This window comes from Vidua chalybeata, chromosome 1 (assembly GCF_026979565.1).
Source record: "Vidua chalybeata isolate OUT-0048 chromosome 1, bVidCha1 merged haplotype, whole genome shotgun sequence".
NCBI classification, from domain to species: Eukaryota; Metazoa; Chordata; class Aves; order Passeriformes; family Viduidae; genus Vidua; species Vidua chalybeata.
In genome coordinates this window covers 151473471-151497326 of record NC_071530.1, presented here as the reverse complement: position 1 = coordinate 151497326, position 23856 = coordinate 151473471, and the positions used below count along the sequence as shown (strand labels likewise).

The following is a 23856-nucleotide window of genomic DNA, read 5'->3' as shown; positions in this document are numbered from 1 at the left end:
GCGGTGCTGCCCAATAGAAGCGCGGGATTGGGAGAGGCGGTGGGGGGGGAGGAGCGGAGGGGCCGTCGCCCGTGGCAACGGTGGGAATTAGAACGCGGGTGACGTCACGAGGGCGTGGCTACAAGCCCCGCCCACAAGCACGGGTGGACTCGGGCCGCCCCTCCCGGCTCCACATCTGGGGGGGGGCTCCGATCCCACTCCGGGCACATCTGGATGATCCCAGCTAAAACAAGGGGCACCTTCCCCATCCCGGCCACATCTGGACGACCCCTGACAACAGCCGGGCGACCCCGCCCCCTCGTTCCAGCCACATCTGGGCCTGTCCCCACTCCCTGCCTCTCGTCTGGGTGCTTGTATGTTCCTACCCCGGCCTCACATCTGGGTGACCCCGCCTACCACAAGGAGCCCCCGCCCCCATCCCAGCTACATCTGGACTACTCAGCTTCAGTCCTCCCTCGCCCCCCTGGCCACATCTGGGCGGTCCTTCCCTCATTCCGCCCCTGCAACCCCTGCACCCTCCTCCCCCCCGCCTCCCCCCTTCCTCACCCCAACATCTGGGCTGCTGTGCCCTTGCCCTGTTGGTAGCTGGTCCTGTATAAACCATAGTTTGATACGAAATATAATGAAAAAATAATGAAGAAGTCAAATCAAACCCACCTCATTCCTTTTTGCAGGAAAAATCCTGCCCCATGTTCCTGCTCTGAACCCTTGTCACCGACCACAAGAAGGTCCCTGAGTTTTTACATGGGCCACAATGAAATTAGTGAGTGATAAATCCCATCCGTATCAGCGGGACACAGGGAATTCCTTGCGGATCCAGCTGCTTATTGGGTGGAAAATGTTAGCCCAGCATGCACTAAATATTTTATAGGGTGTGGATTTATTTTCTAACTGCTTTTATTAAGCCCATTCCACCTTTCCCAGTTATTTTTTCTCATCGGGGCTTCAAGGGCTGTGTGATCCCAGGGAAGGGCTTCTCTCCCGCCAGGATTTTCCAATCCAAAAGGAACAGCTGTAGTAGAAAAGTGGAATTACTGATTAATCTGGAATATTTCATGGATACATCCCCCAACTGCTTCTGTGGTGGCACCAAACACTGCAGGGATCCCATTCCACTCTGGTTTTCCCTAAGGATGAGCCAAACCCCCTTTGTGCTCCACTTTTCCCCAGCAGAGCTCGCTCCGGATGGAGCTCCCATTCCAATTCCCCCCATTGCAAAGAGCGTCTGCGAAGGGAAAATCCATAAAAATGCACAAAAACTCAGCTTAATTTTTAATGGATTTATCCCAGGTTGTGCTTGGGTGGGACTGAGGAGCAAACTGGAGCTGCTCCAGGCTAGGACAGGTTTTTCCCAGCTCACATCCCTGCCAAACTCATCTTTTCCCTTTGTGGACACGGAAAACTTAGGAGAAAGCCAAGTAAATCTTATGGAATCCAGGGAAAATTCAAACCCAAGCTGTCCTTGGAAGTTGGCGGACAAGGGCGAACAAGCCCCAGCTTGAAGTTGTCCTTCCCTGCTCCCTTCCCCGGGGCTGGCTCCCATCCCTGGACAACCTCTACTCATCCAGCCAGAAAGGTGGCTTGGATGTGTTTTTCCCGGGATGGCGCAACAGGGATCAAAGAGGCTTTCCCAGATCCAGCCTTTCCTCCGGGGGTTTCCGCTCCCGGCCGCGAACCGGGCGGGACCTTCCCAAGGGAATGTGGGGTCCCCGCTCCTCATCCTGGCTGGGGATTCCACGTGGAGCAGTGCCCTTTACTGACCCAAACCCCTGAGTTTTCCTGGAGTTATGGGATGGTTTGGGTTGGAATGGGCTTGAAAGGTCATCCAGTATAGAGGGCAGGGAGACTTTCCACTAGAACAGGTCGATCCAAGGCCTTGGACATTTCCAGGGATGGGGCAGCCACAGCTTCTCTGGGAATTCCATTCCAGCCCCTCACCACCCTCACAGCCAAGAATTCCTTCCCAATATCTCATCTAATCTGACCCTATTCCAGTTTAAAGCCATTCCCTGTGTCCTGGCACTCCATCCCTTAACCAAAGTCCTTCTCCAGCTCTCCTGGAGCCCCTTCAGGCACTGGAAGGGGCTCTGAGCTCTCCCAGGATCCTTCTTTTCTCCCCTAATTTGGGGAAAGCTTTTGCCCATTATCCCTATTCCCCATCCCATTCCCAGGTGTGCTGCTTTCACCTGTTTTGGGATGGATGAGGACATTGGGAGGCCCAGCTGGGATGAGGTTCTTGATGACATCAGGGGCAGGCTGGGAGCAATGGACTCATCCCATGAAAAGGGCTGGAGAGGAGTGGGATGGGTTTCAGGATGAGGGTTGGGGGCAGTAGGGCCCAGTGGGATCTGGGCTTTGTGCCCAGACCTCTCTACATCCAACCATGGAGCTCTGAAGGATGAGAGGCAGCTGGGAAAAGATGGATTTGGGGATTACATAATTAATTTAATGATGCAATTGAAGAGGAAGCATCTCTTGCCATGCAGGTTTTCCCTGATTATTTTTAAATCCATATTTTTGGCCCTGTTCTCCTCCTGAGTGGTCCAAAGTATTTCCCTGCTTCCAAAGTCTACTTGCTGAGGAGTTGCTGGTTGAGGGATATTCCCAAAATTCAGCTTTTGGGCTAAAACTTCATTTCCCAGGGTGCATCTTGGGCTGGGAGCCTCCAATCAGGCTGAGGGAGACTTTAAAGGAGTTTCCTGGGAGAGGGGGGACTTCCCTTAGGGAAGCACCTGGGTGAGGAGGGAGGTCTTCTCCAGGCTGGCTGGCATTGGGAATGTTCTCCTCTACCAACTGAGCTTCATCCCAACTGCAGCTGCAAGTGCTCTTGGCACAGCAAAGCCTGGTAAAATAGGGAGTTTTTCCAAGTGTTTTCTACTCCCAGAAAAGCTTCCAGGATGTTTCAGACTGGTTTTCACTTACCTCCTTGAGAAATCCTGTGGGTTTTTTTTTTTTTTTTTCCCTCAACATGGAGGTTTTTCATGGACAGGGACCAGGAACATGAGCTGTATTCCTTGCATCCTCTTGAGTTTCTAGGGAAAACAGGGATTTGGGAGAGTCTGGCTGCTCCATGAGAAGAGGAGAGGGGAGAGGTCCTGGTGGGGACTCAACATCTCAATTTACCTCATTTCTCTGCTGTGCTTAATTATTATTAATTGTGGTGGTGGGAGCTGTGAATTCCTGAACTGTTTTAGGGCATTTCCTCTTTTTTTCCTTTTATTGCCTTTTATTTTGCCACCTCCAACAGAAGTTCAGGGACTGAGCTTAAGTTTTTTCAGCATGGGTCCTCATTAAAGCTGAGCTTGACCCTGTGGGCTCCAAACTTTGGGACTGGGCTGCTGGGGTTTCCTTGGAGAGGAAAACTGGGATGGCACCAACCCTGTGCTGTTTCCATCTCATTCCAGTGACCGTCCTTGGATTCTCTGCCTTAGCACTCCCAGGAAATTGTGGATGACGGAGCCATGGGGGTGTCAAAAGCCAGTGAGGCGAAGAGCAGCAGCAGGTGGGTACCACGGAGCATGGCAGGGAATTCTGGGGGGCTCCAGCTTTGTTATCACACTGGTTTTTCTGGGAATTTCACACTCAAGAAGAGAAATTCCTCCAGAGTTCCTTTTGGGAAGCAATCTTTGGGTGCTGCTGGGCATAAGGATTAGGAAGTATGGCATCATGCCATGGTGTGTAGTTACCACCAAGGGGTTGGTTTCAGTAGGATCAATTCTTCCTTATCCCAGGAAGCAAAAGAATGAGTTGGAAAAGGGGCAGGACAAGCCAGAGGCGCTCCCGGTGAAGAAGGAGCTGGAATGCGCAGTGAAGGTACCGCACCCCCCTCTGTGCTTTGGGGTGACCCTTGTAATTATCCCAAAAATTCCTTGGGATTTTGGGATAATTGGGATTTTCATGCCCATGGCATGAACTTCCTTTTCCTTTATCCTGCTCTGTCCTGGTGCGAAGCCTTCCACGGTAAAAGGGAAGAAGAAGAAACCATCCAAAGTCAAGGAAAAGCCACTGCAGGAGAACGTCATCAGCAGGTCAGCCCTTGGATTGGGATGGAGATGGGATCTGCAGGGCTGGGCATTTCCATCTGGGTTGTCCCAGAGCTGTGCATGGGAATGCCACGTCCAGCTCTGCTTTCCTTGCGTTGCTTTGATTATCAAAAGGAGTTTGAGAGGGAAAATAGGGAAAAATAAAGGGCATGGAGTAATGGGAAAAGGGGAATCACCTGAAGCTAAAGGATGGAAGGTTTAGATTGGATATCGGGAAGGAATTCTTCCCTGGGAGGGTGGTGAGCCCCTGGCAGGTGTTTCCCAAAGAAGCCATGCCTGCCCCATCCCTAGAAGTGTCCGAGGCCAGGTTGGATGGAGCGTGGAAAAACCTGGAATAGCAGAAGGTGTTCCTTCCCATGGAAGCAGCTTGGAACAACACGATCCCTTCCAACTTAAACCATGATCCTAAAAATATGTGTGTCCCTTCTCTGTCCCATTTCTGGCCAAGAAGCTCCCTGAAGCAGGAGGCTGCAGATGGGAAAGGCCTTGGCTCCAGCCTCTGGAATGGGATCCAAGCCGAGGAGGGAGCTGCGCCCGGGTTGGTACGTGGTGGTCGCTGTGCTGAAGGACTGGGGAGCATTCCCGTGGCTTGTTCCCAAGGGAATCGGGAGGATTCTGGCTTGCAGTTTGGTGCAAGCCCCTGGAAGGACCTTTTGAGCATCTGGAATTAAATTAAGGAGTAAATTTCCTGGTTTTGGGGTTGAATACATCACATTTTGGTGGCACCAGTGGGGAGCACCAGGATATGGGTGACTCTCACTTCATAAGCAAGAGGTTGGGATTGGGAATCCCTTCCTCAGGAATTTGGTTTTCACTGCCTTCCTTGTTCATGCCCCCCTGGAAGTGTCCAAGGCCAGGTTGGATGGGGCTTAGAGGAATCTGGGATAGTGGAAGGTGAGGGTGAAATGAGATGATCCTTAAGATCCTTTCCAACCCAAACCATTCCATGATCCTTTCCTGGTGCTGGAGAGCGCAAATCCCAGCAAATCCCCGCTGTATTTTGCTTTTCCTGTGTTAATCTGTCCTCTTGGTGTGTAAATCCAGCAGAGATGCTTTTCCTTTCCCCCCCACCTTTGCATCCCTCTCGCAAACAGGATCCCAAATGTCCCCAAAGTCTCCTGGATGGATCAAATTCAAGGAGCAGCCTTGAAGCCCCCCAGGGGTGCCTGTGGTCCTGGCATTCCCAGTACAACCATCAGGCATTTGCAGGCAGGAATGACTTTGGAAGGTCATGGCTCTTCCTGAATTTCCCAACAGGGTTTCTGAAGGATTGTGAATCCAGGAGCAGGCGTGTTCCCAGGGAATGAAAGTTTATGTGGACGTAACCAACCTGTAATTAACTCAGGGTTTTATTTTCCCCTTAATGAGTTCACCCAGCAGCTTTCAGGAGAGATCCCTGCGTGGTTTTGGCTTCCCTTGAAAGCCTTGGGAAGGGAAACTTGGGGAAGTCGGGATTTAGAGTGAGAACCTCGGTGCTTGGCAAGCCCTGGATGAGGCTGGGATGAGTTTTGGGATGCCTTGTGCAGTCAGGAGAAGGAGAAGATGGCTTCAGCTTGGTAAACAAGTGCAAAAATAGTGGGATGGGAATTTTGGTGGCCTCCAAGGGACAGAATTTAGGGCTCTGTGTCCTCTCCAAGCTTGGTTTCTATTAGGTCCCCATTTTTCCTATATATTGATTTTTTTTTTCCATTCTCCAGGGTTTCACGTGGCCTCCATGGGTCACATTTTAAGGCTCTATGTCCCCTCAGAGCTCATTTTCTTTCAGGTCCCCATTTTCCCTATATTTTCATGTTTTTTACCTTTTTTCAGGATTTCTGGTGGCATCCACGGGTCAGATTTTAAGGATTTCTTCGTGTCTCCTCTGAGCTAATTTTCTTTTAGCTCCTATCCCCATTTTCCATATATTTTGATTTTTTTTCCCTTTCTTTAGGATTTTTAGTGGCCTCCAAGAGTCAGATTATAAGGATCTGTTTTGTGTCCCCTCTGAGCTTATTTTCTTTTAGCTCCTATCCCTGTTTTATGTATTTTTTGTTTTCTTTTTCCTTGCTTTCTGCTCATCCTTATTGTATTTCCCACCCCATGGCTTTGCTCCCCACCTCTCTTTCCCTCTTGCCATCTGCTGCAAGGGTGATTTCATCTTCCAAGCACCTGGAATTTGATCCATCTTTATTCTGGAGCCCTCCCATACCTTCTGTTCCCTGGATTCCTCTCCCAGCAGTGCTTCCAATGAGCAGGTGGTTGAGGAGGGCTGGGAGTTTTCCTGTATTTATCCATAAAAATTCCTTTATTGTGCTGTTGGAAGGAAAACAGGGATTTCCTAACCCCATAAAACCTCAAAACTTGGGAAAACCTGGTATTTTGGGTTCCTGGATTCCGGCCAAGGGAGCTGAGGGAGGGAAAAGTGCTGTTTTGGGGGTGATGCTGCTTTGGGGTACCTGTGCCAGGGAACCTTTCCCAAATCCTTGATATTTTCTAGGAGGAGACCAAAGCAACCTGCCCTCAAGGGCCAGCAGTGGGGCTGGAAGGCTCTTCCAGGTGAGTTGGGTCATTTTTTTTGATTATTTTTCTTCCAGGGAACTGGAATTTTGTCCTTTTTTTTCTCCTCCCTGTGGAGCTGCACAATCCTGGTTTTCCCTCCTGGATCGCTGGTGCCTTCCTGGAGCATCTTCTCCGCATCCTGGTGTTTCCAATGTATTTGAAGCTTTTCAAAACCAATCCCAAGTGGAATTTGAGGCTCAGTCCTGGGATTTGAGGGTGGAGAGGGAAGTTCCAGCCCCATCCTGCCCTCCCCAGTCAGCAGGGTGTGATTGCTCAGGTGCACATTCCTACATAAATTTGGGGAAGTCCTGGTGGGAACAGCCACCCTCCCAAATCCTGGGGAAAGGCTGTTCTTTCCCTCTAGATCCTGGCAGAGATAGGAAGCAGGATTCCTGAAGCTGGTTAATTCTCTCTGCCTCTTAAAAATTCCCACTCTAATAAAAGCTTTGGAGGAAGGAGCTGATCCCAAAAAGTGCTGGGATTTTGCCTTCTGGGTCATGGATCTGCTCCCTGCTGATGGGATTGGAGGGGCTGAGCGTGTTTTGCAGGATAATTTTCCCTAAGGAGTTTAGTGGGATTGTGTAACAGTGAGGAAAAAGCATCCGGCTCCTGGTTTTTTTTTTTTTTTTTTTTTTTTTTTTTTTTTGGGAACTTGTTTCCATCCCAGGCCAGCTCGAAGGTTTTCCTTGCTTTGATGTCCCACAGCCTGGTAATTAATTATCTGCCTAGATTAGTTTATGGAAAGGGGCCAAAATTCGTGCTTTCTGTTGCAGAAATTTTGCTGTATTTTGGCTAAAAGCAGGAATTTTGGCTCTTCTCTGTTTGGTAGTCCTGGAAGAGCAATCATTATCCTGCTTGGGAGGAGGAAATTGGATTTCCAACTCTTTTTTGGAAAGGATCAGGGCAGCTGGCTGTGCTTCCAAAGGGTTCCTGCTGCAGGATCCAGGAGCTGGGAAAAGCAGGGAATGGATCTGATCCGTGGCTTGAGCTTAGCTCCAGGCTTAGCTAGGATGGACCAGAGGATTTGGTTGGGATGCGACAATGACCCAGAAGGGAAAGCCCCAGGTTTTCCTGTGGGAAAGGGACACCATCACCTCGACGTTAAATTCATGGAATTCTTAGGGTTGGAAAAAATACCCAAGGTCACCAGTAAACCACGTCCCAAAGCACCCCATCCATGGGATTTTGGAACACCTCCAGGGATGGTGATCCCACCTGGACAGCCACATCCAGTGCATGACCACCCTTTCAGTTAGGATTTTTTTTCTTAATACCCCACCTAAATCCACCCTTTGGAGTTTTAGGTTCAGCCCAAAAACTTGGATTAGGCTGTGCTGCTGTTTCCTCATTCTTATTTTGCTTGATTTTTCTGGAATATGAACACCTTGAAGAACTCCCTGCCTGGCTTGAAGAAGCCTTGGGAGAAATTATAGGGGCAGGTTGGTGCTTTATAATGGTTCCAAATCCCACGGAATTCCCAAAGATTCACCTGAGCTCTCTGCTGAGGAGGGAAACACTCCTGGATTCCTCACCCATATGGATGGTGGAGATCATGGATCTGGACACTCCTTGTCCTGTTATATTGATGAGGCTCCTTCCCTGCCCATTCCCCATTGGAATCATCCTCACAGTCCCAGGAATTGTGTCCCATCTGTCTCCTTTTCCATGATTGGCCTGATCCTTTCCTTTGTGCTACTGGTGCTACCAGACCTTTTCTCCTGAGGTTTCTCTGGGAATATTTCCTTAGGACCTCCTCTGTTCTGTCTGGAGACCTTGTGGTTCTGCTCCTTTGAGCTTCCTCATCCCACAAAATCCAGCTTGGGGTCGTTCCCTGCTGCCTCAGGATATCTCCATCCGTGGTGCTGCCACGATTGGAGGGAAATGAGGGAGCAATTCCCTAATTTGGGATGGAAGAGAGGGGAATGCTGGTGTTGAGAATTGGCTGTGATGTCGTCGTAGGTCTCAGGAGAAATCCCAGAGAACAGGACCTGCAGTGGGAGAGCAGCTCTTGGAGACCCAGAATGGAATTGGGGTAGGAAAACTGGGGGAAATGTCACCCCCTGGACCTAATCCTGCATCTCCACCATTCACTTGGGATTTGGGATAACCTCTCTCCTTTCCCAACATCTCTTCCCTTTATTCCCGCTTCCCACAGGTGCCAAGTGAAGGTGTTGCTGGTGGGGTTGCATCCCCCTCTGGAGAGCCTCTGGAGAGGGATGTGGGGCTCACAGCTGTGAGGGAGAGTGAGGAGAAGGAGCTGGATCCCCCTATCCCACAGCAGGAAGAGGATTCCCAAGCCCCAAAAAGAAAAAGAGGGAAGAAACAAGAGGAAAATAAGCAGCAAAATGGGTTGAAGAGAAAAAGAGGGAAAAAACAGGAGGAAAACAAGCAGGAAAAGGGATTGAAGAGAAAGGGAGGGAAGAAACAGGATGAAAATACACAGAAGATGGGATTGAAGAGAAAAAGAGGGAGGAAGGATAAATTTGAGGATTTGATGAATGGCATTGAGGAGGAAGAGGGGGATGAAGGCAGGAATTGGGAAGGGGAACAGGGAAGAGCCAAAAGACAGAGAAGCAACAGCAGCCAGGGATGGGATGATGGGGAAAAAAAGCAGGAGAAGGGGAAAGCGAAGGACAGGATGGGGAAAGCGAAGAGGCTGGAAAAGGTGGGGAAGAGGAAAATGAAGAAGGAAAAATTGCTGGAAGAGGAGCAAGAGATGGAGAAAGACGAGGAGGGAGAGGAAAGAGTGGGAGGTGAAGAGGAGGTGGGAAAAGGAAGTGGAGATGGAAAAGGAATAAAGGAGGAAGAGGTGGTTGAGAAAGGGGAGGAAGGATTGGGAGAGACTAGGAGTGCAGGGATGGGGCAGGAGGTGAAGGTGGACAAGGATGAAGGGAAGGGAGATATTCCAGGGAAAGAGAAAAAGAGGAAAAACAAGAAGAAAAAGCCAGAGGGGGAAACAAAAGAGACAAAGAGTGAAGAGGAGGAAACCCCAGGGAAAACTGGGAAAAGGAAATCTAAGGAAGGAGTAGAAAAGAATGAGGAAGAAAAGAACAATAAAAAGACTAAAAAACAGAAGGAAGACGAAAAAGAAGCAGAAAATAAATGGAAATGGTAAATTCCAGCGTGCCTTGGGCAGGTCTAACCCTGGGACTGGGATTTTAATTTTATTTTGTGGGGCAAAACAGTGAAAATTCCTATTTTTTGGCTGTTTTCCTATATTGCCTTGAGCCTTGAACTCACCACTCTTGGAAATGGGTGAGAGATCAGGGAAGGAGAAGGAGATCCTGAATGCACAGCAGGATTTGTATCATAATTATTTTTATTTCAAAATTTATTTGTAATATTTATTTCTCCTCCAATGATTTTCCTGGTGCCTGTCCTGGGAAGGGAGAAGCTCATAATTATCGGAAGGGAATAATAATAGTAATAATAATAATAATAATAATAATAATAATAATAATAATAATAATAATAATTCCAAGACAGCAGCACCTCTATCTGGGAGCTGTAGAGGGGTTGAATTCCTTCCCTGCTTCCTTCTCCAGCAGATTTGGGATGATCCAGGCAGGTATTTTATAGGAAAGGATGTGGAATATGGCTGCTGGATGCTGGATTATCCTTTGGAAGTGCGACTTTAACCACTTGGTGTCACTCTCTCCCAGATCTCCCCAAGATCTGGGACAGAGCTGGAGGATTTTTGGGATGCTTTTTGGGAGCCTGTGGCAAACCCTGATCTGGGAGGAGCCGTTATCCCAGACAGGGATATCCATGGATACCTGGAGCTTTGAGGTGGCCCTGGAAGGATCCAGGGTGATGTGAAAAGTGGGATTTTATATATTTTTTTCCCTAATCGATGCCTTGTTTGGAGTGGCTGGATCCTGGCCGGTACGTAGGAATTCAATCCAAAAAAATTATCCACAGAATTTCCCATGAGGAAATTCCCAGGTATCACCCTCCTTGGCCTCTGGATGGGCTCGGGGGGGGCTGTGCAAGGTGAGTGTGGGCGATGCTCTGCAGGGATTTGGGATCCCAGAATTTTGGGAAGAGAGATAATCACAAAATGATCCTGATGCTGCCTTTCTCTGATACTTTCAGCCCAAATTCCTGGAGTCTTTTTTTGTTTTCCTCGACTATTTAATTTCCTCTGTTTTTTTGGCAAAATGCACCTTTGGATACCATGGATTTATTCCACTCTGCTTCCCATAGGGAGGGAAAAAAAAAATCACAAATAACTTCCTGGGAACTGCTGAGTGAGAAACAGGAGTTTTGCTTTGTCTAGAATCTTGCTGTTTTCCCAGAAATCCTTGGCTTTTCATTTCCTGGAGATGCTGGGATTAAGGGGCCAGTGCCAGCCTGGCTGTGGGGGACAGATCCCTGCCTGTCCCCTGCTGTCACCAGTGCTCTTCCTCTGACCCTAACCTGTGGTTTTATCCCTCTTTTTAGAGTCCTGCTCCTGCTTTTCCGGTTGGATTTTTTGACATTACTGTTTTTGTAATTTTTGCATTTAATTTTATTGGATTTTTTTTTTTGTTGCTGTTTTTTTAAATCCTCTCAGTTAAAACTTCTATTGGCTTTAAAATCCCATTTGCTCTGGCAGGGGGAAAGATTCCTTAAGATCTTATTTGTGGTAAAATCAAAGTTATAAATATTTATGAGGCATAGGTTTCCCAGAGAGGCCCTGGTAGCCCCATCCCTGCAAGTATTCCTTGGATTGGATGGGGTTTGGAGCAACCTGGATTAGTGGAAGGTGTCCCTACCCATGGAAAGGGGTTGGAATGACACGGCTTTTAGGATCTCTTCACTCCCCACCGAGTTCCTCCATGTCACCACACCTCAATTTCATGGATTCCATTCCAGTTTTCCTTGTTTTAAAGAACAGGGAAACCGAGGCAGCATCAGAGAAGACGGGATTTCACCTGGAGTTTGTGCCAGCTGTCACTGCTCCGAGCATTCTCCCAGCGTGACCTTGGGAGGAGGTGCCCGATGCCAGATTTGGGATATTCTCATGGACTCCTGTGTGTCTATTCCAGGTGGGAAGAGGAGAAGAAGGAAGATGGAGTCAAATGGATGCAGCTGGAGCACCGAGGGCCCTACTTTGTGCCCCCCTACGAGCCCCTGCCCGAGGATGTGCAGTTCTATTACGATGGTACGGCTGTGATGGGACCTAGGCCTTGGGGTGGTGTCCTTTCCTTAGGGAAGATGAATATCCCATTGGAAAAGCCATGGGTTCAAGCTGCAGGATCTTGCACGTGGTTGGAATCATGGGGGTTTTTGGAGAGCTGATCCTAATTGCTGTTTTTTCCTCATTAAGCTGCATTTTGGGTTTGAGCTTTTGTCAGCTCATCCGTGTTTTCCCACGAGCTGGAAAAATGGGATTTTACTGATCCATGGCCCCAGTGACTTGACACATCCAAGGACTTGGCTGGGCTGCTCCAAGCTCCTGATGTCCCCAGGGTCACCTCACACCACCTTAGAGCAACCCGGGGCGTCACTGGCAGGACAGATCCAGGCCTTTGCTGCCTCCGTGTTTTCCTGCCGTTCCCACTGGGTTTCTTGCCATTCCCTGCTCTCAGTTCATCCCTGAACTCATTTCTGCTGGACCAAAGGGAGGGGGAAATGAGGACATTGGGGGTCAGCCACGGGATGCTGGAGATGGAAAGGGATCACATTCCCTTGGTGTTCCTCACTTCCCTGGGGCTTCCCAGGGAAAAAGGCTTCCTGGCCTTTTTTTTTGCCATAGGAAAAAGGCCATTTTGGGAAAAGGAGGTGCCTGGCAGCACTCCATGGGGCTGTCAGGGGTTTTGGCTCCATGAGGAGGAGCCTTGACAGGGTTTGGACCTTCTCTGTGATCTTTGAGATGTTGTGGATCTGGGCTGGTGGCTTTGGACTTTGGGATCTTTGGTGTTGACTTTGTTTCCTAAAGAATGTCACCGTTCCTGGATGGAAAACTGTGGACAGGCAACAACCCCAAGCAGGAAGGGCCCATGGATGAAGCGATGTTCAGGGGTTGTCAAGGGGCTGCTCGAGGGCTCCATTCCCTTCAGTCCAAATGTCCCAAAAACCAGTGGTTCAAGTAGGAATCAACCATTCCCTGGACATCTCCAGAGGACTTTTTCCTAGAAAAAAAAAGTTATTTCCAAGTAATTCCTGGGATGAGCCAAGATTTTCCTTGGTTCTGTTGTATTTATCCAGCCAAAGAGCTCAGGAGGGGATGGTGGGTTTGCCTCCAAGAGATGATTCAAGATCCTTAAAAAAATCTAAGAACTTATCCAAAACTCTGCCCAAAGAAGCTGTGGCTGCCCCATCCCTGGAAGTGTTCCAGGTTGGACAGGACTTGGAGCAACCTAGTCTAGTGGGAAGTGTCCCTGCCTCTCTTTTCCCAGGAAAACCCTTGAAGCTGAGCCTGGCCACGGAGGAAATTGCCACGTTTTATGCCAAAATGTTGGATCATGAGTACACCACGAAGGAGATATTCCAGAACAACTTCTTCCATGACTGGAGGAAGGTACCTTCCCTGGGAGGGCTCCTTGATATCCATCAAACCCGTCAGCCCCTGGCTGTGGTGTGGGATGGAGGGAATGTGGGCATTTGTTCCTTATTTGTAATTTTTTATAATTATGAGGTTCTAAATCCTGATTTATTTCCATGTTTCTTTGTGGGTTTGGGCTGGGATTTGCTTTCTGTGCTCCCTCTGAGTTTTGGTGATGTGTACAGCTGGTGGATCTTGCAAACAGCTCCAAAACCAGTTTGGGACACCAAAGGAATGAGGGAATAACCTCTGATCCCAAAACAACCCAAAACTCTTTCTAGGGAATGTTTACACCTCCCAAATATATTTGGTGCTGTCCCTGCAGTTCTGTTTTGGGACTTTTTTCCATGTTAGTCTCTTCCACCCCAGAACTGGCTGTCTTTTTTTCGAAGACTGGATCTCTGTTCCCTTTTCCAAGGACAGGCACAAGCAGCAGCTCCATGTGGAATCAGTTTTTCTTCCTGGCTTTTCCCAGCCTCCCTCATCTCTTTCCCAGGAAATGACCTCAGAGGAGCAAGAGATAATCAAGGACCTGGGCAAATGTGACTTCGGGGAGATCCACAAATATTTTGTGGACAAAAATGAGGCCCGGAAAGTGCTTCCCAAGGAGGAGAAGCAGGTGAGGACTGGTTCCTATGACACGTTTTGGGAATTTTGGCTCTTTGTTGTTGTCTTTCCTGAGCTTGGACTTCTTTAATCCAGCTCTGTCTCCATGGCCATTGCCCCCCTCTTCCTGAATTTTATCAGCAGATCTGCACCTTCCATGGCTTTGCAGGGTGCCAGTCATCCTTGGATCATGTTTTGGAATTCTTTCCTGTCCGGAGGATTGTGGACTTTGCCAAGGGAATGATGGCACTTAGACTTCTTGGTTGGAATGTTAAAGATCCTTTCCAATCCAAACCATTCTGATTTTTTTTTTTTTTTTTTTTTGGTGGTGTCCTGGTTTCAGAAGCTGAAGGAGGAGGCAGATAAGATCCAGGAGGAATATGGATACTGCATCCTGGATGGGCACCGGGAGAAGATTGGCAACTTCAAAACTGAACCTCCGGGGCTCTTCCGTGGCCGTGGGGAGCACCCCAAAATGGGGATGCTGAAGAAGAGGATCATGCCAGAAGATGTCATCATCAACTGCAGCAAGTGGGTTTTCCTTGGAAGTGCTGAGCTCCTGGGGCTTCCCTTGGGACTGGGGAGAACTGGGCACTTCCTCTGCCCAGAGTTGGGGTTTTTCCCTCTTCTAAAATCCCTGTTTTCCACATCCTGAGAGTGTTTTTCCCTCTGAGTTTTGTGAGCTGGAGTGGTCTTAAGCTACCCGTTTGAAGACCTTGATTCAAAACATTCCCCACCAGTCCACCAAGTTTTTCTGTTGTGCCCAGCATCCAAATGATAAACACCGGATTGTGAGAAGGGTCTGGAGCACCAGGAGCAGCTGAGGGAGCTGGAGGGGCTCAGCCTGGAGAAAAGCAGGCTGGGAAGGACCTTCTAAAATTCCCTGACAGGAAGGTGGAGTAACATAGGGCTTGCATTAATCTCCCAGGAAAAAAAAAAAAATGATAGGAGAAGAGGAAATGTCCTCAAGTTGTGCCAGAGGAGGTTTAGGTTGGATATTAGGGAAAACATCTTCGCAGAAAGGGTTGTCAAGCACAGGAATAGGCTGCCCAGGGCAGTGGTGGAGTCACCAGCCCTGCAGGGGTGTGAAAGCTGTGTAGATGTGGCACTTGGGGACACGGTTTGGTGCCGGTTCATGGTTGGACTCGATCTTGGAGGGCTTTTCCAACTTTATTAAATTCCTTGTTGTGGAGTAATTCTAGGTGGATTCCATGTTTTCTCAATGTGGTGACCATCTTTGGCTCACTGAATATTTCATTCTTTGTGGTGCGAGGGCTCTAATCCTGCTCTTCCCACAGGGATTCCAAGATTCCCGAGCCCCCAGAAGGTCACAAGTGGAAGGAGGTGCGCTTTGACAACACGGTCACCTGGCTGGCCTCGTGGACGGAGAACATCCAGAACACCTTGAAGTACATCATGCTGAATCCCAGCTCCAAGCTGAAGGTTGGAATAATGCCCTTGGTCAGATGAAAGCAATCTGGGAAAGCCACAGTGTGGAGTATCAAAAAAAAAAAAAAAACCAAAAACAACCAAAAAACCAAAACATATATATATATAAAAGTGGATAAACAAAATGAGGGAAAGGACAGATGATTGTGAAGCATCAAACTTATTCCAAGGAATGGGTTGCTCCTGGCAGACTGATCCTGGCGCCACGTTGCTCATGTGTGTCCAGGGAAGGCTGTTGGAAGCAAGACGGGGGCTGAAAGGATCCACAGGGGCTAAGAAGATCCACAGGGACCTGAGTTATCCTGGTATAAATTAACCGGGAAGTGGAGGGTAGGAAGAGATGGGGTTCAGCTCTGTGGGAAGAGAAAGGGGATTTAAGGCTATTTCCAAGGGCTCAGGGAAAGTGGGAATGCTGCCCAGGTGGACACAACTGAGCAAGTCCTGTGTCAGTCCACATCGGTGTCTAAGGAGCCACCTTTGGCCATGGTGTGACCACTGGTCCTTGCCATGCTCTGGCTGGTGGAGAACACCCTGACTTGGCCAGGATCCAGACCCAGCATGGCCAGCAGAGGGCACAGAAATCCTGGATGAGCTGTTTCTTTTTCACTTTATTCCCTTCATGGATTTTTTTCCCAAGAAAACAGCAGGGTTTGAGCAGGATTTAGATGCTGGAGGTGTTTCTAGAGCAGGACTTGACTGGTAGGGGTGGAATAAAGATGGGGCACGGAATGGAAAACATCCTGGTTTCCCATTCCAGGGGGAGAAGGACTGGCAGAAATACGAGGTAGCTCGGCGCCTAAAGGATGTTGTCCACACAATCCGGGCTCAGTACAGGAAAGACTGGAAATCCAAGGAGATAAAGAAGCGGCAAAGAGCAGTGGCCCTCTACTTCATTGATAAGGTATCCACAGCCTCACCCCAGGTCCCCCATCCAGGTGGAAGTTGGGAATTCACTTCCCTGACCCACCCCACCGTGTAGTTTTTGGTGTTTGCTGGTTCTGCCGCCCAGGGTGGCTCCACATGAGGAATCTGGGGATGATTATGGAATCCTGGAATGGTTTGGTTGGATGGGACCTTCAAGATCATCTCATTCCAGCCCCTTGCTGTGGGCAGGAACACCTTCCACTTGACCAGGTGGCTCCAAGTCCCATCCAGCCTGGATTTGAGTATTTCCAGAGGTGTGGAAAACGAAAATTGTCCCTAGTGGAAGGTGTCCCTGCCCATGGCAAGGGGTTGGAATTTGATGATCCTGAAGGTCCCTTCCAAATCATTCTATGAATCTATAGATGGAGATGATCCGATCTCCTCTAGTCCCGATCCACTTTAACAACCTGGGAAAGGGGAATTGAGGTGGAATGGCATAGGATGGATGACTCCTTATTTTCTTTCCAGCTGGCCCTGCGAGCTGGGAATGAGAAGGAGGAAGGGGAGACTGCGGACACGGTCGGCTGCTGCTCCTTGCGCGTGGAGCACATCCAGCTGCACGCCCAGCTGGATGGGCAGGAGCACGTGGTGGAGTTCGACTTCCTCGGGAAAGACTCCATCCGTTACTACAACAAAGTGTCCGTGGAGAAGCCGGTGAGTGGGGCAGGAGTAGAGGAAGGGCTTGGTTATCCGGGTTCCCTCAATGTTTATCAGTCCCGAATTCCCATCCAAAACCTGTTACCAAGATGTGCTTTAACTCTGGAGAACGGGAGAGATTTTGGGATAGAACTTCCAAGGTTGTTCTGCTTCATGAGGGAGAAGTCCCACCCCCTGCTGGGGCACCCTCAGTTGCCTCGTGCGCGTCGGGACTTGAAATGTCTCCATTTATATTAAATAATTTTCCTTTACTCATGGGAAAGAAGATTTTAATGGTGTTTGTGGAGAAACTGGAATGTCAGAGATGGGGAAGATGGGGAGGGAACACCCAGTGGCACCGTGAAGTTGAGAAGGTTGGTGGGATGTGCCAACATGACGGTGAATCAGAGTCCATCTGGAGGAGGAAAGAGATGAGGGAGATGTCTGGGAGCAGTTCATTCCTTGGCCCTGACCAGGGCTGTCATTTCCCCCTCTTCAGGTGTTCAAGAACCTCCAGCTGTTCATGAAGAACAAGGACCCCACCGATGACCTCTTTGACCACCTCAATGTGAGTTGTCGCCTCGGGGCTTTTCAAACAGTGCTGGTGGCCCTGAAGGAGGAGAAGCCAAACCATCCCTTCGCCTTATTTTACCTCTCTGCTCTCTAGGGACACCACTGTCACTGTTTGAACACCTTGTGAGGTTTTCCAGCCTCTTTTTGCACTGGAGTATCTCCACTTCCCTGTGTCCCTGCTGAGGAGCTGGATTCCTGCTCCTTCCCTCCTCCAACTCACCAACTTGGGCTTTTTTTTTAGCCTGGGAAGGTCTGCCCACATTTTGGGGAATTACTGGAGGTACCAGAGCTCAGCTTTTTGGTGCTTTTGAGCCTCATTTGGGCTCCACAGAAGTGGGAGAGGTTGCTGGAGGGATGTGCTGCCTTCCCTCCTGGAAAAACCTCCTCCCTCGTCTTCCTCGGGATGGGATATGGGATCGATGAAGCAGCTCCATGTTCTCGGTAGAACAGGGATGTGGTATTGGATGCGAGGTCAGGAATGGTTGTTTGGAAAAGACCTCTAAGATCATCAAATCCAGGCATTAACCCAGCACTGCCAGGTCCACCACTAAACCACGTCCCCAAGTGCCAAAGTGTGTCCTCTTGGACGTAGGTGGGCAGAAATTGACGACTTCCAGAGAGATTTTTTTTTTGTGGATTTAGGTGGAATTTTAGGCCAGTTTTGGGTAGAGGATGACCTGACCCCACAAGTAGCTCTACAAGCTGCAGGATTTAATTTTTTGTTAATGCCTAATTTTGGTTGCTCTAGGCAGAAGATGGTCTAAAAAGAGATTTGTCCTGGCTTCTACTTGGCCTATTCCTTAACGGAATCATGGAATGGTTTGGGTAGGAAGGCACCGTAAAGACTGTCAAGTTCCAAATCCCTGCCATGGGCAGGGACACCTTCTACTATCCCAGATTGCTCCAAGCTCCATCCAACGTGGCCTTGAACAATTCCAGGGATGGGCCAGCCACAGCTTCTGTGGGAATTTCATTCCAGGGCCTCACCAGCCTCACAGGGAAGAATTCCTTCCCAATATCCTGTCAAACCCTTTGTCACTTTGAAGCCATTCCTCCTTATCCTACCACTAGGATTCCTAATGTGAGTTTCCCTACGCTTTTCCCTGTTTTCCCTCCTCCAGACCACCTTCCTGAACAAACACCTCCAGCACCTCATGGATGGTTTGACGGCCAAAGTCTTCAGGACCTACAACGCTTCCATCACCCTGCAGGAGCAGCTCAAGGCCCTCACCAACCGTGAGTGCCAGGGGTCGTGGTGTCACCAGAGCACGGTGGGACCCAAGGGCTCAGGAATGTCCATCCATTCCCTTGGGATCCCTAAAACTTCCCATGTCCCACTTGGGGCAGGTGATGCTCCACACAGTGGGGCGGGAGTGACACGTGGGGGTGAGCAGCAAGTCGGGGATGTTGGTAAGTGAGAAGTGGTGAACTCGGGGATACTCCGACTAACTAATGGCCAGGGTGGGAATATTTTTCCCTCTTTTCCTTGTGTTGCTGGTTGGCTGCGCTATTTCTGCCTCCTTGGGTACGTGAGGGATGAGTCACAGCACCAGACTCAATTGTGAGACATCAATTGTGATGCTCAATTGTCCTTCCCCAATTCCCACAACCATTATTGCTCTCCCTGGAGAGGGAACGTGACGCCAACTTGTTTGCCTTTCCTTCTGCTGTATTCCCTGCTTTTCCTAGCTCCTGGAATGGAGTCAGAGTGATGTTTTCATTTCTTTCCAGCTGAAGACAACGTTGCAGGAAAGCTCCTGTCCTACAACCGAGCCAACAGGGCTGTGGCCATCCTGTGCAACCATCAGAGGTCTATACCAAAAACCTTTGCCAGATCCATGCAGGTCCTCCAGGAAAAGGTGAGACAGACCTGGCGGAGAGATCCCAGACCTAATCCGACCTCTGAATTTTATTTTTGGGCTGGGCTGATGTCTGAAGGAATCACCTTGGTCAAGAACATCATGTCCTGGGAGTAGTGGATTGCAACCCAGGGGTGGAGAGGGATGTGGTGACCTCAAATGCTGGGGGAAGCAAATTGGCACAGAATTTGGGTGAGTTTTTATGGGTTTAGGGCATTTTTCATCACTCTGTCTTCAAACCAAGCTGGGGGCCTTTTGTGATGGCAGCTCTAGCCCAGTTGTATCAAGATCAGGGAAATTGGTTTTCCTGTCTTTTTGCAGGAGGAGCAGCTTGAAAATACCTTAAATTACCACTTTTAATTGTCCTCAGTTTTTGCTCACACCCCACTAAAGGGCTGGGACTTTTCTGAGCGCTCTGGTGCTGTCACAAGTCCATCAGTCTCAGGCAGGTGCAGAAGATGGACAGATTTAGGAGCTGCAAGTGTTTGTGGCATCTGGGCTGGGAGGATATTTTAGGAGATGCTAAAGAATGCTTGAGCCCAGAAAATGCTGCAGGGACAAATTGGGAAGTAGGGTTGGTAAGAAATTGAGGAATGGTGTGTGAAGGAAAAGAGGGAGGAAGCTGAAACCTTCAGGGAGGTTGGAAGTGTTGCCTGACTGTTTCACCTTCACAGATCGATGCCAAGAAGAAACAAGTGGAGGAAGCCCAGGAGGAAGTGAAAAAAGCTGAAGATGAATTTAAAGACACAAAAGATGCCAAAGCAGAACTGTGAGTGGCTTTTCCTTGGAATCCTCTCTTGCAGAGGGATCCAGAGGGCCCATGGATGGGGCTGATGTGTCCCGACACCCCATCAGAACAGAAATGCCCATGTTTGGGATTGTGTCCTTCTTGTCTCATGGAAGTTTGGAAGATGGTTAAGATCTTGTGGATGGTTCCCTTCAGGGACACCTCCCCCTCTCCCAAGTTGCTCCAAGCTCTGTCCAAGCTGGCCTTGGACACTTCCAAGGAAGGAGCAGTCCCAGCTTCTCTGGGCAGCCCACTCCATGATGCTGGATTTTGTTTGCCCACCTTTGGTGGTGGAAATTACATTTTTTTTTTTTATTGTTAATTTTTAATATTAAAAAAAGCATCTCACCAGATCCAAACCCTTGAGAAATAGGTTAGTGCTGAATGGCACCTTTGACTCTGCCATTCCAGGGAATTTCTGGGCTTCAGGACATTCTGTGTTGTTCCTTCTCTGCCCTCAGCAACGTGGAGAAGAAGAAGAAGCTGTTGAAGAGGCTGGAGGAGCAATTGGCCAAGATGAACATCCAGGCCACGGACAAGGAGGAGAACAAGCAAATAGCTCTGGGCACATCCAAGCTGAATTACCTGGATCCCAGGATTACCGTGGCTTGGTGAGTCTTGGGGTGTGAAATCATGGAATGGTTTGGGTTGGAAAGGACCTTAAAATTTGTGGTGTTCAATGGGCAGAGACACAACTGTTCCAGGTTGCTCCAAGCCCCATCCAGCCTGGCCTTGGAGACTTCCAGGGATGCAGTGGAGAGGACGCTGCTGGGTAACTGGTCCCTACTGGTGTCTTGTGGTCTGCACAGGTGCAAGAAGTTTGGGATTCCCATTGAGAGGATCTACAACAAGACCCAGAGGGAGAAGTTTGCCTGGGCCATCGACATGGCTGGCGAGGACTTCGAATTCTGAGCCGGTGCCTTCCATGTGAAATCCCAAACCCTGCTCATTTGGCGCTGTTGGGAAGCTTTTTTGTTTTTTAATTTGCTGCTGCTGGCAGCTGAGGGTTGTCTGAGTTTGGTGCCTTTTTTTTTTTTTTTTTTTTTTTTTGTATGGAAGAGCAAGCACCTGGATTTCCAGTTGAAACAGGTATTGCTGGTTGGGATTTTGGACTTTGGCAACTCTTAATTCCTCTTCAGAGTTGCCAAGTACTTGGGATTTTTTCTTTCTTCCTCTGGAGTCCTGGAAGGAGATTAAATAAGAGCCTTAATTGTGCTGATCAACAATCCAGTCCTGTCTCCTTTGTGTAGTGAAGCTGTGCTGCCCTTTCCAGACTGAGTGGGATGGATGGGGAAACATGAGGTGATGACAGCAGGAAAACAGGAACTGCAATATAAAACCCAGGATTAGGTTAGGGATGCACTGGGGGCAAAGGAAAAATCTCAAAGATTTACATTTCACAGAATTCACAGAATTTCCGGATACTTCGTGCTCTTTCACCTCCATGAGAGGAGAAAGTTGTGCAGTTGCAGGGATATTACATGGAAAAAACACGGGAGGGAATTTGTGTGATGTCAGGAGAAGGTAGAAGGGAAAACATTGGATTTAAAAGCAGTTTCACGTTGCAGGGAGTTAAAATTCACGCTGGCCATGAACAAAGTGCATTTTAAGCACCCCCATGTGGTTAAAGTTTTGTCTGGGAGAGGACATCTCACTTGAGGCCATGTTCATTTCCTTATTTCCTTCACTTGGCTCTGGCTCAGCTCCTGCATCCAGAGCAAGAACTGAACTGTCCAGACAGAGGTTTAGGAAATGGGGAATTTCCTAGGAAATAAGATAATGTTGGGCCAGGCTCTGTGGGATGTGTGGTGGGGAGTGGGACCAATATTCCTGGAGCTGCTCCTGTGTTGGGATGACACCTTTGGCATCATCCTTCCCAATCCAGCTGGGAATGGAGCAGGCAGGGATCAACAGCATAAACTGGTTGTGTTTGCTGCTTAATGGGCTGCTTTCTACATCCCCAAAAAAGGCACTATCAAGTGCATTCCTGGCAGAATTCCCACGTCCCAGTCAATCCCAGGTGTGAACAAACTGTTGCATTGGTAGCAAAACCTTCTGGCACCTCAGGGCTGATGTCCAGGGCTCTGTATTCCAAAGCAATGGAATTCCACCTCCTGGTGCTTCCCATGTGTTTATTTCCACTCATTCTTGTGTTGAAACTGTTGCTGTTTTGGTTGGAAATGGAGGTCTTGGAATGCATTTCATTAAAACCAGGAGTGATTTTTTTTCTGAGTGTGTGTGACTGGAGGCTTCTTGCAACTCATTCCATGTGTGGTTCTGGGTGCTCCATCCCTGGAAGTGTCCAAAGCCAGGTTGGATGAGGCTTGGAGCAACCTCGGATAGGTGTCCCTGCCCACGGCAGGAGCTTTAAGGTTCCTTTCAATAAAAACCATTCTGGAATTCTCTAAAATAAAGGAGTGATTCCAGAAAGGCTGAGCTGTTGCTGTCCCGAATGGTCCTATCCGTCCTCACCCTGTTTTTCCTGGAGTCCTCTAAGTGTTTCTGGCAATATTCCATAGACCTTTCCCATGGCCTAATGCCCAGGAGCTTTTCCTACTGCTCAGAACCCTGTGGAACAGGATCATGCTCCTATCCCAGAGAGGAGGATCCCTCTCCCACCCCAATAATTTGGGGTTGTTTGGTGGCTCCAAGCATCGCTGATGTGCTCAGATGACGCCTCCTCACTTTGGCCTTTCCAGGTGTGTTGTCAGCTCCGTTTTTCCAGTGTTTTTCTGAAGTCTCCATCCCTGGAAGTGCTCAAAAAGAACCCTCTGGAAATGGCACTTGAGGATATGGTTTAGTGGTGAGCATGGTGGTTGGACTTGATGATCCTAAAGGTCTTTTCCAGCTTTCTATGGAAAGATGTTGTAGGCAGAGGAAAACCTGTGTTTGGTGACCCAAGGTTGTGACAGCATTTGGTGATATTCAAAGTCAAAAGTTTAGCATTTTTCCGTTGTGATGACTTCCTCCTTTTATTTAAAAAAGGGAAGTTGTGGTTTGTGACAAAACCAGAAATGACACCTCCCTGTGTGATTTCTGGTTGCCTAATTTTGTTTTCATAAAAGCTTTTTTTTTTTTTTTTTTTTTCACTGTGGGTGGGAGGAGACCTCACACAAAATCTACCAGGGATGAAGTTGACTGCTCAGGCTGGTACTGGAGCTTAGGGCTGTTCTAGGTACATAATGGAGCTTTAATAAACAAAAAAAACCCAAAAAACAAAACAAACAAAAAAAACCCAAACAAATGAAAAAAAAAACCCCAAAAACCATGTGTGGGCTGGGAAGTTTGTACCCTTCCTGCAGCCTGGGGATGTCCTATGCTGCTGGCTCTGGGCAGTGTTGATAGAGGAGCTGTTAGAGAAGATAAATTTAGGGGTGGGAGGAGATGGTGAGAAGTTCCTCTTGTCTTGTTATGGTATCTGCTGCCCCTGCCCAGACTCTTCCCAGAAATCCAGGGCTGGGAGGATCTCTGGAGGGCTCCAGTTCACACTTCTCCTCAAAAGAGAGTCAACTCTGGCTGGGTTGTTCAGGGTTTTCTCCAAACTTAATTTCAATATTTCCGTGCAGGGAGATTCCACCACCATCTCTCAGGGTCACTGTTTTGGAAATGAAACACTGCCCTGGCAAAGCTTTTCCTTCCCTAGGTCTGGTTGGAGTTTCCCTTGATGCGCCTTGGAAGAGGCTGCTTGTCCTTTGTGCAGAGCCAGAGCCAGATTATCCTTGGAATTCAGCTCCACAGTTGTCCCCGTTATAGGCAGCAACTCCATCCCCCCCTCAGCCTGTCCTGTTCCATGGGATCACTTAGCCCCAAATTCTGGGACTTAGAACTTAAAACCAAAGAATCATGGAATGGTTTGGGTTGGAAGAGAGCTTAAAGATTGTGGAATTCAACCCCTTGCCATGGGCAGGGACT

General features: G+C 48.8%; 1 protein-coding gene across 2 annotated transcripts; it reads left to right on the top strand.

The window, feature by feature from the left end:
• The first annotated feature begins 124 nt into the window (after positions 1-124).
• On the top strand, positions 125-22121 carry TOP1MT (DNA topoisomerase I mitochondrial). Of its 2 annotated transcripts, XM_053944980.1 has the most exons (22): positions 125-353; positions 675-763; positions 3405-3502; positions 3732-3813; positions 3952-4028; positions 4492-4585; positions 6520-6578; positions 8541-8613; positions 8737-9692; positions 11612-11727; positions 12965-13086; positions 13607-13729; positions 14060-14247; positions 15015-15159; positions 15923-16066; positions 16558-16743; positions 17225-17293; positions 18420-18534; positions 19030-19157; positions 19832-19926; positions 20406-20555; positions 20754-22119. In XM_053944980.1, the coding sequence occupies exons 3-22, from the start codon at positions 3462-3464 to the stop codon at positions 20854-20856; spliced, it is 3066 nt and encodes a 1021-aa protein (XP_053800955.1). In that variant the 5' UTR covers positions 125-353; positions 675-763; positions 3405-3461; the 3' UTR covers positions 20857-22119. The 2 variants fall into 2 exon arrangements, with proteins under 2 accessions (XP_053800955.1, XP_053800963.1); XM_053944988.1 differs by lacking the exon at positions 15923-16066 and having other exon boundaries at positions 20754-22121.
• The last annotated feature ends 1735 nt before the right edge of the window (positions 22122-23856 follow it).

Bases quoted from the DNA above. Each gene is read 5' to 3' on its own strand.
- TOP1MT (XM_053944980.1), top strand. From the start codon at position 3,462: ATGGGGGTGTCAAAAGCCAGTGAGGCGAAGAGCAGCAGCAG. The intron at 3,503-3,731 runs GTGGGTACCACG...TCCTTATCCCAG, and splicing joins GAGGCGAAGAGCAGCAGCAG to GAAGCAAAAGAATGAGTTGG. The intron at 18,535-19,029 runs GTGAGTGCCAGG...ATTTCTTTCCAG, and splicing joins GCTCAAGGCCCTCACCAACC to CTGAAGACAACGTTGCAGGA.